Source organism: Desmodus rotundus, chromosome 1 (assembly GCF_022682495.2).
Source record: "Desmodus rotundus isolate HL8 chromosome 1, HLdesRot8A.1, whole genome shotgun sequence".
NCBI lineage: Eukaryota > Metazoa > Chordata > Mammalia > Chiroptera > Phyllostomidae > Desmodus > Desmodus rotundus.
Window position 1 is genome coordinate 144,994,836 of NC_071387.1, and position 15,802 is coordinate 145,010,637.

The 15,802-nt window shown below is 40.5% G+C and overlaps 1 protein-coding gene across 1 annotated transcript in view; it reads left to right on the plus strand.

Annotated features, from left to right (window-relative positions):
- Positions 1 to 15,802, plus strand: part of CAMK4 (calcium/calmodulin dependent protein kinase IV) — a 196,622-nt gene that overhangs the window by 104,091 nt on the left and 76,729 nt on the right. The window contains exons 4-5 of the mRNA XM_053911372.2: positions 656 to 718; positions 2,639 to 2,721. Coding sequence (XP_053767347.1) covers positions 656 to 718; positions 2,639 to 2,721 — 146 coding nt within the window. The remainder of the gene's footprint in view (positions 1 to 655; positions 719 to 2,638; positions 2,722 to 15,802) is intronic.

The following is a 15,802-nucleotide window of genomic DNA, read 5'->3' on the forward strand; positions in this document are numbered from 1 at the left end:
ATGGGCTTTTCTTGGGTGTGTTTTGACTTCGTTTCTGGTTAAGTGGTTTCCTTATGGTATCAAAATTGGTTACTGGTAGTGGCATACTCTATCCTTTTTTTTAATCTCACAATTTCAGAGAAAAAGAAAATACCTATTTCTTGATTATTTGAGCAAAATTTCTAGGGAGGACCATGACTGGGATGACTTGGGCCTGGCGGATATCCCTGACCCAGTCACTACGGCCAGGGAACAGAGGTCTCTGACTGATTAGGCTGTGTGACTGCGCAGGCCTGTGGGAGGCAGGCAGGTGAAGTGATGGACAGGGATCCATGAAACAAAGGAAGAGGAGGAGGAGGAACAGATTGAGATGAACTTGTGCGTGAATGGGGATTACCATGACTTTTGATAAGAGGAGGGCCGTGTAAGAGGCTGACAACTTGTGACCCGTATTTGTAACTAGTTCTACTTTGTGTGTGAAGCAGAGCAGAAAGACATGGGGGAAAAGACAAGGGGGTGTGGGGAGTGAAGGAGACACAAAAAAAAATTTAGAAGAGCCTCTGTCAATTACCTGATTCACCCAGGTGGTTATTGCTGTTTCTTAGTCTTTGCTTTAATGAAGACATTTGTAAGGTGGGCATTTCTTTCAGTTTCTCTCCTTCATTTTGCCTTTTAGGTGGACAAAAAGATCGTAAGAACTGAGATAGGAGTTCTTCTTCGCCTCTCACATCCAAACATTGTAAGTGGTTTTTTAACTACTATTCCAAAAATCTCCAAATGCATAGAATGGGATGTGTGGGCTTTGTGCTGCCCACGCGGATCATGAGAACGGAGTTCTTCCACCACCAGCAAGCAGCCACAGCCACCAGGCTCTTGTCCTCACCTGTCGCATTTTTCAGTTCTTCAGCTGAATAAATCTTAAAGACAGTACCTTTTGAAAGAGTTTTTAAAAATGGACAGATCAGCATGTATACCATCTTTATTTTCATGCACAAAAGGATAGCTAAAATTCAGATCGCTTTGTTGCTCTCTACTAAAACACTGGCTTTTTCTTCTGCTGAAAAAGCCTCTGAAGAGAATGCATTGCTTTCCAAAGTCATTTCAGTCTGGTCATAGAGGGTATCTGCTTCAGAAACAATGTGAAGATTCAAATAAGTGATGTGCTTAAAGGGGGAAATTGAAATATCTTCAGAAGCTCTGCTCCAGGCTACATCCGGACAAAGGCACTGAGGGGAGGGTCTGGCGAAAGCTTTCTGGAGCCACTGAAGTGAAAAGAACAGGCCAGCACTTGATTTTATGAATTGAACCAACTATTTAAAGAGCATATTTTACTCATTTCTCTGAGAGAGTTGTGTCCAGGAGGGTGACCTACAATGCTAAGGCCCAAGGCAAAGTGCTTGAACTTCTTATAGGAGTTAGCAATGCTTTTAGCTATAAAAACCAGAAAACTTGAATGTGGTGGTCTAAACAAATATTTTTCTTTGTGTATAAGAAATCAGAAGGCAGGCAGTCACCAGCATTGGTTCAGCTCCTCAGTGATGTCATCCAGAAGCCAAAGGCCTGCCTGGCACTGGTTCTGCCTGCCTCAGGGCATTCTCTGTCACCCTCCTGCCTTTCCCTCATGGTCCTGAAACAGCTGCTCCACGCCCTCCACAACGTCCAGCCCACATTCAAGACAGAACGAAGTGGAAATACCCCATAAGCAGAGTCTGATGAGTAAAAGTTGTTCTAGAATTTCTAGCTGCAGCAGAATTCCCTTCAGATTTTATTGGTCAGAGCTGACCACGAGAGCAAGCTGAACTTCACAAAGACTGAGAAAATGGGGAAAGGGTTGTCATAAGAGGCTCACACCAATCATGAGCCATAATTTGAGGCTGATGCCTTTGTTCCCTAAACAAATTCAGAGTTCTGTTTACAATAAAGTAGGGGGAGAAGGGCTTTGGGTAAGCAATGAATCAAATTTGCCGCATACAGTCACAACCTTTGCATTGTCCATAGTTTTTCTTTCAAAGAGAAATGAGTGTAGAATTTTCCCCAAATGTAGATCAGTCCGATCACTAGAGTCGCAGGTATACTGAGGAAAATATCCAAAATCAGATGGATTATCCAAATGTGGTGAAAACCCTGATGTGGTCAATCAGGTCATTGCCGCTACTACTTTTGTGAAGATCCCTTCACCCACCAGCAGCCTTTAGCAGCTGAGGGGTATATTTTCCACAAAGATGTACTTCAACCTGGTCCTGTCCTGTCTTAGCCCGTGATTCCAAGCTCCTCCCAGGAGAAGGAGGCATTTGCATTTTCATCAACCATGACGCTTTCAAATGGGTTAGGAAGTTTTCTTCACTTGCTTTTATTTTTAAATTCTGCAGCAATTTAGAAATCAAGATATTTTGATAAAGATTAGAAAGTGTTTCTAAGGTAGGTATCTTTCAAATGTCAAAAGAAAAAATATAAAACCTCCAAAGGCCCCCTGAAGAAGCGAGGTAACTGATAAAAATAACCAGAGCGGCAAATGCCGCCCAGTACTTGCACAAGGCCCTTTGCTGGCGGTGATCCAACATGTTGCTATGACTGGGTTTTGTTTTTGCCGTAACTTTAGCTACTTCTTAGAAAAGTGAAAGTAAGGAATTTGTGATTTTTTTTTTGTATCTTTCTTCAGATAAAACTTAAAGAGATATTTGAAACGCCTACAGAAATCAGTCTGGTCCTAGAACTCGTCACGGGAGGAGAGCTGTTTGACAGGTAAGTCGGTCCTGGGAATCCAGCCACAGAAAGGCTTTGCTTTGTCACCAGAAAAGAATCGAAGGGACATTTCTCCTGAAATTTTTCATAATGACACGTCATGTGAGTTAATATATTTTATTAAAATAAATCTTAAGAGGAGTGTAGAATGGAAGGAGAGCGGTAGCTGATAAGATGCGAGTGGAGGAAAAGTTGAGATGCTTAGTGAGCAAAACCAGAAACACTGTATCTGTTTACTTTGGGAAACATCTACTTCCTCAATAAAAAAGCAGAATTTCTAAAGTCATGCTAAATCTAAACAGTAATATTTATGAAAGTATTTTGTGAGAAAACATTGGACAAAAATTATAGAAAGTTAAATGTGTTATAACAATATCCTCTATTAAGATCCAAATGCTCTTAAAAATCAATAGTCTTCAAATGATTATTTTGAGGCCTATTTTCTTTCTTAGGCTGTGTAAAGAATTCCAAGATGCAGAGAAAAACATGTTCTGCTATATCCAGTAATAACCAATTTGAGTTGCCTGTTCCTGTGTTCATCACCTGAGGCAGAGGTTTGCGGATGGTAGGGAGTGTGCCTAGGAAACTTGTAGACTGTAATATTGGCAAACTGTACAAGAGATAAAAGTTTTATGTCTCCATAGCTTTCCCACCTTCCTCATCTTTTCGGGAGAATTCCCTGTTTACCCTGATGATCCCTGGGGACCCCTTTGTTATGTTCATTGGGGTAATCAAAAAATAATAATAAAAATGGAATAAGTCAAAGGACTAAGTGGGCATATATTAAAAATAATAAGAAACTAAGCACAGATATAAAGGCCTAGTTGGTTTAAAAAATGGATTAAGAAAAATGTGGACTGCAGACAGAAGAGAGATTGAAGGAACTACTGATACACACTAATTGCCTGGAGCACAGTAAAATCTCAATGAACATTCACTGAATGAATGAATGAATGAGCAACACTAAGATGAGTAGACTCTGAGAAGGAAGACATCGAAAGGGGATAGGTTTAGAATGTTTTGGAAGAGGAGCACTTCTTTCCTTCATTCCAACACCAACCCCACCCAGGTAAATTTGCTACCTCTTCAAGAGCTTCCAAAAGTATTGACATTGGTGTTCAAAGCTTCTGTTTTTAATGTTACCCAGTGCAGATTCAGATCTCCAGATAGGAAGGACCAAAATGGTGGGGCTTGATTGGCACTAGATATGTATCGGCAACGGTATATTTATTCACTGCAGATAAATGAATCAACTGAAGAAAGTGGGCATCAGTTTTTAAAAGTATACATGTACTTCCTATGGCAATTGGCCGATGGTTAGACTCAAGGTTAACTTTGAGACTTAATGCTAACTTAAGAGACAAATAACTAACTTAGAGTGATTTGCTTAATTTCTCTGAACCTCAAAACAAATTTGAAGCACTATGATGCTAAGGAAGCTGAGATGCTGGTTCACTCAGTCTCTGGTCTGAGACAGTCTGAGCGCTCTGGTTGTGTAGGGATAGTCTTGTTCTAAAACCATCATGTTATGTCCCCATGCTTAGTGAAGATGCTTCTGGACTAGCTTAACTGAATGTTGCCAAAATTTGCCAATCGTGGCTCCTTTTTCAACACCTCTTTAGCTGACTCTTTCATGAACATATTCCTTCTGTAGGTACATTTAGAACCGATTTCAGTCAGATCCTGCTGCTTCTGTAGCCATGAGGTCTCTCAAAAGAGAACTTACGTATTTGTTGGCTCACTACCATCTATCAGAGAGAAATCTAATTGTAAGCAATTGGAGGACCAGGATGTCACACTGAAGCTGTCACCTACCCATAGCACTTACCATTTACCTGCCTACCTACCTTCCTCTATTTGTCCAAGTTATTTTGGACTAAGGGTCTCTTTCTGTCCCTTTTCCCCAAACTTTCTTTCATGAAAGAATTCTGGTTTTCTCATCTCGTTGCCTAATTGATTTTGATGGGATAGAGTTCATTCAGCTTTAGACAAAAATGAAAAACTAAATGCTGTTGACAAATTTCATTTACAGAGAAAATGGATGAGATATTCAGAACTAACAGAATACATCTAAAGAATGGCCGGCAGCCAGTAAAGCACTCAACCACTCCATTAACTCTTAGTGGCTTTAGACAAGACACTGTTTTTCCCCCGTGAATGTTGTTGTCTACATATCTGTTGCCATATCTGAGATGAACTGGGTTTCTCCATTAAATTACTCAATTCTACAGTTATCTTTAAAATTATATCAGGCTGAAAATATATCCTGCATTATTACCCATGTGTTGCTCTCTTCCTTGAGAATTAAAAATCATAATATACTTTCTTTTCCCTATACTTAGGTCAAAAAAATTAATTTCATTATGATGATGAAAATTCATCCCTGGTCTAACCATGGCCTTAATGGTACCTAATGAATGAACTAATGGAGCAATTGATGAAAAGATAATCATGTTAGCACATTATAGTCAAAATGGTTGTATTTTATTAGCACTGAAAGGTCTATTCTGTGGTGCTTTTCAAAAACTAAACATAGTAAAAATCCAAGTGGAATCTGCTATTTCATATAGAATATAAATAGTAAATTGCTTAGGACAATTGGTTAAGAGTTTTGAAATAAAACAGTGATTTTTGTGTGTGTCCAAGAAAATCCCCAAACGTCTACAGAGTTATGATATCATGTGAAAAAGAAGGCTCCAGCCCTGATCGGTGTGGCTCAGTTGGTTGGGCATCATTCCATAAAGCAAAAGGTCACCGGTTTGATTCCCAGTTGGGGCACTTGCCTGGGTTGCCGGTCCTGTCGCCAGTTGGGGCACGTACGGGAGTCAACCAATCGATTTTACTCCCTCACATTGACATTTCTCTCCCTCTCTTTCTCCCTCCCTTCCCCTCTCTCTAAAAATAAATAAACAAAATCTTTCAAAGAAAACCAGAGGTCTTTTTCTTCCAACCTACTCAATCTATTCACAACTCTTACAAATTTATTAAACTTTTTAAATGTATGAGGTGTGAGGTTGTTTGCTTTAAGAGTAAATTTTTGAGTTTTGTTTTGTTTTATTTTAGAAAATGATTTTAAGGCAACTAATTTAGCAATATCCTTTCAATTTTCTAATTAAACTTTTGAAACAGACACTATTGTCTGTAATTTTTGTCTAACTCCAGTATGAGAATACTATGGATTTTAAAATTGCCTCTTTTTTTCAGTTTTCTTCTTACGTTTTTGCTTGCCTGGTTATGCTGTTCAAGTGCTAAACATTATGCATAAGAGGTCTTAAAATTTGTGGCTTTGAATGTTGTTACCTTCCAAAAGCGCAGAACTTGTTTGTGTTTCTCCAGCAGGCAGTGGAGGTAAGAAACATATCACTTGAATCATGTATTGGGCTGGTTCAAAGCGGGCCTTCCTAAAGGCAGATCTGTTTCTTGTCAATTTTACTCATAGGGTTTTTTGCTCTTGAAGGGTCCCAATTTAAGCCAGGGAATGTTGCCAGACCACCCCTTCCTTGATAGACCCTAAATGCCAACTTCTGTTCTCTCCACCCTGTGAGACACAAGAAATCTTGTTCAGCTTCAGCCTGTCAGCTGCTGATTTAGAATCAGCAAATGTCTTTAAAGGGAAAGCAGAGGCATCAGATGTTACCTTTGCTTTGCTGAGTTGTTCTTCTCTCCTGGCTCTTGGCTTCTGAAGCCTTTACTTCCTTGGTAACTCTCTGATATCTTCAAATATATTTTCAAGAATGATTGTATTTAGCTTGTTATTGTTCTTTCCTGGAAGATGGTCTCCCCCCACCATTGCTGAGAGTAAAAATTCAATGTCCATGTAAGAACTTCCAAATTGTAAAGAACCTTTATGAGTTTATTAGAGTTTATTTGAGCCAAACAAAGGACACACCTAAAACACAGATCTCAACCGAGAAAAGTGCTTCCCCGAATGACAGCTTGCAGTACATTTGGACTTAGGGAGGGAATGTAAGGAAGATCCCATGAAGGTGGGAGAGAGCAAGGCCGAGCCATCTCTATGGTTGGATTACAGAATAGCTAACAGGGTTATGTGCTCTCTTGAGGGTGGTTATGCTCCCAAGGGGGTTGAAAAGGAGGCAAAGCAAAGGTGTGTTAATCGAGGTGCACAAAGACACCGGGCAGGGGAAGATAAACATTTCGTAGGCCTGGGGTGTGACTACCCGCCAGGACCTGCCCAGTTAGAAATTTACGATCAGATCACTCTGTGAGGCTACTTTCATTAAGATCTATTAGAGAACCCCTTTTTCATCCACAAATACATATGCTTTTTAAAGTCCTTGTGGAGACACTAGTGGATTTTCCTCTTTTATGTCAGCCCTTTGGGGCAAAAAGGGTGGAAAGCACTATCCCCACTATACAGAAGTGGAAACTGAGAATGAGTAATTGTAAATGATCTCCCCAAATTAGACAACAGACTGTCTTCTGCCCCAACTCTTTCTCCTCATACGGCCTTACAATCTTTCTGATTAAATCCATTTTTCCCTTTCAAATAATTTCCAAGAAAATGAACTGTTATTGTTTATTTTATTTATGGAAAATTTATTATGTATTCATTGGTCCTTTGCAAAGATATATATATATATGTATTTAACCCACTTAATCACCCTTCAATTTTTTTGAGGTATTATTCCTGGATTTTTCAAGAGCATGAACTGAAGAAATTGATATGTTATAAAGTCAGGGTTGAAATGCATGTTCTCTGACTGCAAAGGTATTTTTATTTCCCCAAATTGAAAGTATTTAAAAAAACCTGCAAGTCATCAATATGCAAGAAAAGTGGTGGTTATGTTTGGAAACTATGCATTTAGCCCATTAATTACCTGACAAAGTCCTAGTATATCAGTCTTAATAGTTACCCCTACTCCAACATTTCTGGGCTGAGATAAATGAAATTTTCAGGACATTGTCACTGGAAAAAGATTTCAGAAACAGAATTTAGGCGGTTTGTTGTTTGTTTGTTTGTGTTTTGCCCCAGTCTCCATAGAGTTATATCATGGTTGATATTCTGGACAAGAAAACTCAGAGCATATCTGAATTTGTGAAGACTGTTGTGTCAAAAATTAGTCATTGATGTAATCATCTACAGTGAAGACTTATAAAATATGATTTCTAAAAAGGATACTTAGTCACTATAATGAGAGCTGTTTTTACGTGCCCACTGGGACACCGGCAGTGCAAGGGCATTGCGCCACGCATGAATTCATTCTTCCTCACAACACGTGTAAAGGTAGGTCTTGATACACATGCATTTTATAGACCAGATAACTATGGGTCAGAGAGGTCCAGTAACTACCATGAGGTCACTCAGTTTATATTGTATCTGACAACAACAAAACAAAAATTAAATGAGATTGGACTCAGGCATGTCAGATTCCAAAGCAGGTGATTTTTCTACCATCTCATGCTGCTGCTAAGTAAGCAAATGCCAATACTCTTATTGTAACATTGTGTCCACCTGGGCAATGTTTGCTTAACTTAAACATTGATATGTATATAGTTGTTTCTCAACATGGATATTTTAAATACATCTCTTTATGCAGTTGATCTGGCTACATGTGAAGAACACATATACTTTGATTTGGACTAGATTTATAGTCTACTTTTTTCTGGAAGCTTGGCCATGAAGGGAAAGATAAAGGTGAGGTCGAAAGGGACACGGGATGACTGGAGGCTTATTATTTAAGCTGACACGTGGGGGACACATTAACTTACTGACAGGACAGAGCACACTAGATGGAGAAGCAGGAGATATCTGTGTGAGAGGTACTTATGTTTCTTAGAGCAAAATCCCAGAGGAGATGCAGAGAAAATAAGATCTAAGTCAGATAAAATAATTTGTTTAAGACAAAAAAAGTTTCTGTCTTCCTCAGAAGCAAAAAGAGTCGTGATGCAAAAGGATCAAAGGAGCTAGAGTAGTCACAAAATTTGGGGGAAAAAAGAAAAAGAACAAAGTTAGAGGAGTTACTATCAGGGCTGGGAACTAAGTCTGCTCTACTTGCAAACAAATGACTCATCCCACTACACTTCCATGGATGTTTGGATAATATATGAGACTGCTGAGTCAGAGACCAGCCTTTGCTATGTCATGGGCATCAGCAAATTTGTGTCATTTCCCTTTGCCTTTCAAATTCCACAGGGGCAGCACAGTAGCCTCTGAGGGATGCCTGGCCATGGAGTGGGGTGTGTTCCAGGAGAGGAAGTATCTGAAGTGGCCATAAACTGGCAAATGGACAAACAAAATGTACCATGGAATTCAATCACCAGTGAAAAGATATGTTGCTTTGATATACACTACAACATAGATGAACCTCAAAAACATTATGCTATGTGAAAAAAAACAGGCAGGAAAGACTAGACAATGTGTCTATAGAGAAAGAGTATACACATTGTACAGTCTTTCTGGTAGGTACGTACAATATGTGCCTACATACATACAGACAATATGTACAGTCTTTCTGGTAGGTACGTACAATATGTGCCTACATACACACAGACAATATGTACAGTCTTTCTGGTAGGTACGTACAATATGTGCCTACATACACACAGACAATATGTACAGTCTTTCTGGTAGGTACGTACAATATGTGCCTACATACACACAGACAATATGTACAGTCTTTCTGGTAGGTACGTACAATATGTGCCTACATACATACAGACAATATGTACAGTCTTTCTGGTAGGCACGTACAATATGTGCCTACATACACACAGACAATATGTACAGTCTTTCTGGTAGGTACGTACAATATGTGCCTACATACACACAGACAATATGTACAGTCTTTCTGGTAGGTACGTACAATATGTGCCTACATACACACAGACAATATGTACAGTCTTTCTGGTAGGTACGTACAATATGTGCCTACATACATACAGACAATATGTACAGTCTTTCTGGTAGGCACGTACAATATGTGCCTACATACACACAGACAATATGTACAGTCTTTCTGGTAGGTACGTACAATATGTGCCTACATACACACAGACAATATGTACAGTCTTTCTGGTAGGTACGTACAATATGTGCCTACATACACACAGACAATATGTACAGTCTTTCTGGTAGGTACGTACAATATGTGCCTACATACACACAGACAATATGTACAGTCTTTCTGGTAGGTACGTACAGTATGTGCCTACATACACACAGACAATATGTACAGTCTTTCTGGTAGGCACGTACAATATGTGCCTACATACACACAGACAATATGTACAGTCTTTCTGGTAGGTACGTACAATATGTGCCTACATACACACAGACAATATGTGCAGTCTTTCTGGTAGGTACGTACAATATGTGCCTACATACATACAGACAATATGTACAGTCTTTCTGGTAGGCACGTACAATATGTGCCTACATACACACAGACAATATGTACAGTCTTTCTGGTAGGCACAAATTTCGAGAGACAGAAAGCAAAGCAGCAGGTTTGCCTAGGGCTGGAAATGGGAGTGTGCTGGGAGTAGGGAAGAGTGTGAGAGGTTTAAGTAGTTCACTCAATCTTTTGTTTTCCCAATGTTGCTGTGGAAGAGAAATTCATTTTCTAACAATGGCTAGAGGAGAAAGGAGTAGGGTATTTGAGGAAGGAAGTGGTGAAGTTTGAAAATGGGAATGTGAGAACAGAAGAAAGCAAGAATAAGGTCTTTTTGAGGAACCTTAAGGTTTGCTGAGGCCAGAAGCTGTGTTTCGGAGAGTGTGGCTGTGGTAGCTTATACCGTTGACTGAACCACTCCATATCTTCTGTGCAGTTTTGACAGCATCTTTTTTTCCCTTAGTTTGTGTCCTATTTTTTGTTGTCCCCTTGATCTTTTTCCTGAGTTCCTCTTCCTCTTTCCATCCCGTAAACATGGATGGATGGATGGAAGCAAGAAAAACTAATGCCAGTTTGGAGTCTATTGAAATGAGAGAACGTGAAGGACCAATAAGGGCAGGCACAATGGGAAAGGGGAGTGGAACTGGACTGGAGAGCTGCTCAGAGAAAGAATTATGGGCAGCGTGCAGGGAGAAGGGAGAGAGCGAGGGAAAAATCGATGCCGACTAGCTCAGTTGGTAAATCGGTTCACAGAGGGAGGAGGGGAAGCAAGACTGAGAGTTGAAAGGACCCTGAGTTCATTTAATGGTATATTGATTTAGACATGCCTATGATACTTAGAGGTGAAAATGTCTACCAGATTGTTGAAAATGCTGTTTTCATCTCTGCTGTAATGGCAGTTGCCAGTGTGGCTGGAGTCACAGCAGCGTGTCCAGTTTACCTAGGGGGAATGCAGGAAAACTTTTGGAAAGGTTAAATATCACAGACATAATTTTGAAGAAGTGAGAAACATAAGAACATAATCAATGTGATTCCTTTTAAAATAAGGTTAAAAACAAAAGTCAGAACTAAACTGTGGTGTTTAAAACTGTAAGACTCAGGGTAAAAATATAAGGAAAACCAAGAAAATATCATAGAAAGTAGATTACAAGAGAGGGGAGTGAGGGGGAAGTTACTTAGAAGAGACCGAGGAGACTTCTGGCAGTCTGGGAATATTTTATATCATGGACTGGGTGGTAGTTACACAGATACTAGCTTTGTGATTAACTGCACATCCGTGTTTTCTGCACTTTTCTGTACATACATAACTTAGCATGTACAAGAATGTGAATAGGTGAGGCCACAAGTCAGACGTGGTGGCCAAAGAACTAAACATGTCCAGGTTCAGAAACCTTTGGAATAGAACTATTTCTTCAAAGCACAGATTTGATCAGATCAGCACGGAAAGGTACTCACTAATTTTGGTTCTAGCCAGTTCTTTTAGACATGGCAAACCAAACCACCTAGAGTCTGGCCTCACCACACAGCCCGTCTCTCCACCGTGGTAGCCAGAAGGCATTGATGTCACCCTCAAAGGGCTCATGGTCTGGAAGAGGGAAAGTAAAACTGCAATACGGACCCTAATATTATTTTGTAATACTACCACTACCTCCCTAAAAAATATATTAGAGACAACCAGAAGATTAAAAAATAAATAAATAATGAGAAGGGACTAAAACAGTACACAGATCATCATTTCACAAAAGACATACCCAAAGATACTTTGTATTTGTCAGGAGTTGGCCATGAATTTGGCTGTAAGTATCTATGGGGAGGAACAAATGATGTAATGGGGGCTCAAACACAGCGCATGACACACAAAACGTGGGAGTCTTTTAGGTCAGAAATGGCTTCAGGGAGAAGTGGAATCTTCTGAGCCGAATCTTAAGTGAGAAGTCACAGATTAGCAGGTAAAGGGTAGAGGGAGGGACAAAGTGATGTCCAAGGTAAGGGTCAACTGTGAGCCTCTTAGTCTCCATTTTAGAAGCCATTCTAGACAGGAAGCAAGCAGTTTGCTAGGTATTTGTCAAATAAGTGATTAAATAAACAGTGTGCCCTTGGGCATTTTATATAACATCTTTGGGTCAGACTTTCAATTTATAGTAGGCGAGAATTGAATTAGGAATCCCTAGTGTACGCTCCCCCGTCTACAGTTTGATCTGGCCTCCTCTCCTTCCTGCATCGCCCGCTCCCTGCCCAGCACCCGCACTGATCCGCAATCCCCTCCCTCTCTCCCTAGCTTTCCAGTTTAACAGGTGGCGATAGTGATTTTGAAACTTTTTTTTAAGTGTATGAATTCAATACTCTTTGGGAAAGCTCTTGGAACAAAGCATCAATACAGACCAAGAGACCATCAATGAAATGAGAAAAAGCAGTGAATGAGGCTTATAAAGGAGTGGTGGATTTAAACAGAAACAGGAATTCATTTTAATGTATCTTTTTGTATGTAATAGCATAATGAAGTATTAGCAGTCTTTAAAACTTGATTCCTGAAACTCGTATTATTTGGGGATCTTACCCTATGTTATTTGATCATTTAGTATACGTTTTTATAAGACCAATTTCTCACACAGACCTACAGCCATCTAATAACAATAACATCTCCATTTGAGAAAAGGCTGCCATTGGTGGGGAGAGCAGTAGGCTCCTAATGTACGTGCCAGGAAGTCTGAGGGCCTTGGGCTGTGATCTGATTAGAGCTCTTCGGCTGCATTGCCTGTGCTGACTGCATGGCAGGAGATAGGCTCAATTCAATTTGCAGCAATTAAGGTGACAGAAGCAAATGCACCAAAGTCATATTTTAAAGCAGATCCATGGAGAGAAATAGGCATTGCCTGGGTTTTCTCATCCTGCAATTTTAACATGAGAAGGAAAATAGCCCCAACCGTGGGGAAGGGGAGCACGTGGGCCAACACAGCCAGCAGCGGAGGGAAAAGGCTCAGTGTGGAGGACAAGGCCTGTTGTGGCCACAGAGTTACAGCCTGGGAGCCCAGGGAGACACGCCCTGCTGTGCTGCGGTCCCAGATCTCCAGATGTTGGCTAGGCTGACTGGCCACTGAGAGACCCATAGGAACGGAGGTCCCAGAGCAGCGTTTTGGGTCAGTGTTGTGATGAAAATCCTAGGTGTGATTTTTGTCTTTAGCACTAAGTCTTCTAGCCCAACCCTCCTATACAACTGTGGGCAATTGTGTGGTGTAGCTACAAACCCCATGGCCCTGGGCCTCTGGAAGCGATCTTAAGATGCTGGTAGCATTGCAGCTGCCTTCTTTATTATTTTACAAAGCATGAAAAGGAAATTAGTTCATTGAATCTGAAGAGAAATATAGCAATAAGTATATTTAAATAAAAAAACAAAAATACCAACCAAAAATTATCGCTGTGTTTTTACAGCTCTGAAAACATGGCCAGGATTGAACATTTCATTGCTTCTAAAAATTAAAGACCTAAACCTGTGACTGAATGGTTCCATTTCATTGGCAATTTTTTTTTGAAATTTTAGCTAAATTTTACGTAGGAACTTGAGTTGCTTGAAACAAATACTACTGTATTTTGATGAATTTGAATCACTTGATTTTGTCCAAAATAAGTTTCTAAGAAGATTCATGTTATTACAATGTTATCTAGAAACTAGGTAACTGAGTTTCTTCCTAAGGCCAGCGGTAACCCTTCCACCCATTGCATTTTGCCCTGGGAAGCATCTCTGTGGCTGTTCTCGCACTGGATCCATGGCCAATGTACGAGGGGAACCTCCCAAAAAACTGGAATTAACTTCTGGAGGGCGGGCCTCCTATAGTACAGGCTTCCCCTGCTAGGTGAGTGTTGTAGGAACCCATCTGTATCAGTGCACCAGCTGGCATTGTTGTGAGAGGCTGTGTTTGGCTTCGGTGAATTTTTTTTAAGGTTCCTTCAACATGTTTGCCCATTTCACGATGGGTGATTTACAAGTGCGCCTGCCCACATCACACTGAGCGTTCAGCAGTTTTCAGCTAAAAATAGCGTGACCTAGGTGCCCCACCCTTCCTATTCATGTGATCTCACCCCAAGCAGCTTTTTTTTTGTTTGTTTCCCCGGATGATAAAAGTCCTCAGAGGGATGTGGAAAAGGTGAAACAAAAAAATGGCAGAAGCACTAAAAGGCATCAAAATCGATGAGTCCAAAAACTGTTTGTGAGCCGTGGAAAAACATCCCAATAGGTGTATTGCATCAAATGGAGAGCACTTTGAAGGTGATTGAAGTAGAAACATGTAAGAATAAATACATAATTTTTTATAAATGAATTCCAGGGTGTTTTGGGGTCCCCCTTGTACCTGTGATGAGCATCACCTCCCTGTTCAGTGCTTTTCTTGCCTAGGATAAGGAACACAGGTACAGGAGTTGTTCAGGTGTCCACAGTCTAAAATTTTTGTGGCATCATTTACTTGGTAATTAGTATTGATTCCACAAATACCTACTGACCGCCTGCTGTGAGCAAGGCTTGGCGCTGGACTCTGTGAGTGATCAAAGCAACAATCCAGTGGGCAGCTGAGAACTCTGCCACCACTCCCTGCAAAAAGCACTGACTCCACACATCTACCGTGGTCATGCCACGGAAATCGAGAGAAAAAGATCGCTGAACTTCGTGTTCCTTTGCTTGGTCACTGATATCTTCACTGGCAATCTAAGCTGAAAGTTATAAACCTGCATTTGCAACTTGAGAGGGTCACTGCTATTGATCTTTCTAGTCAGTCACGGATGGCCTGGGGGCGCAGCTCAACTTGTAAAATGTTTAAAATTCAGTGTCTGAGTTCCAGCAACCTCACTCTGTGACACTCTGGTGAACACATCAACTGGGAACAAAACTTTTAGAAGAAGGAGCCTGGGAGAGAAACCGTGGAATTCTGATCGTAGGGCCAAGCTGTGATGTGCACAGTTCACACCGAGATGAGGCCGGGAAGGTGCCTGCATTTTGTGCCCCGGCCCCCCAGGTCTACTCTAGAGGCATTTCTGCCAGCACAATTAATAAACCTTTTGGCTATAGAAAGCTGAATATAACATGTTCTACATATGTGATGATGTTTCCATTAATAACTTCTCCACTATCTGTGGTTTCATCTGGACAAGATCCAAATCTTATTTTTTGTATATATGAGGCAAGTATTGATTCACATGAGACAGATAGAAATACTGACTGAATATCATACCCCATCATCATGCTCTAATTTGCACTATAGTCTTGGTCCTTTTTCCTTTCCTTTCCTTTCCTTTCCTTTCCTTTCCTTTCCTTTCCTTTCCTTTCCTTTCCTTTCCTTTCCATTACATTTGTTTCCTTCCTTCCTTTCTTTAATCTTTCTTTTTTAAATCCTCACTCAAGGATATGTTTATTGATTTTAGAGAGAGAGGAAGAGGGAGGGGGGGCAAGAGAGAGAAAAACATTGATGAGAGAAACATAGATGTGAGAGAGAAATAGTGATCAGTTGCCTCCTGTGCATCCCCGGACAAGGGATCAAACCCACAACCCAGGCATGTGCCCTGACTGGGAATCGAACAAGTGACCCTTCAGTTCTCAGGGCAGCACTCAATCCACTGAGCTATACCAGCCAGGGCGTATGTTTGTCGTTTCTGTTCTGTTCTGCATTCCTCAGCCTTTATCCCCTATTGTGAAAACATTTTACAAATTTTCAATTCAACTTTTAACACCAGCTACTTTTAGA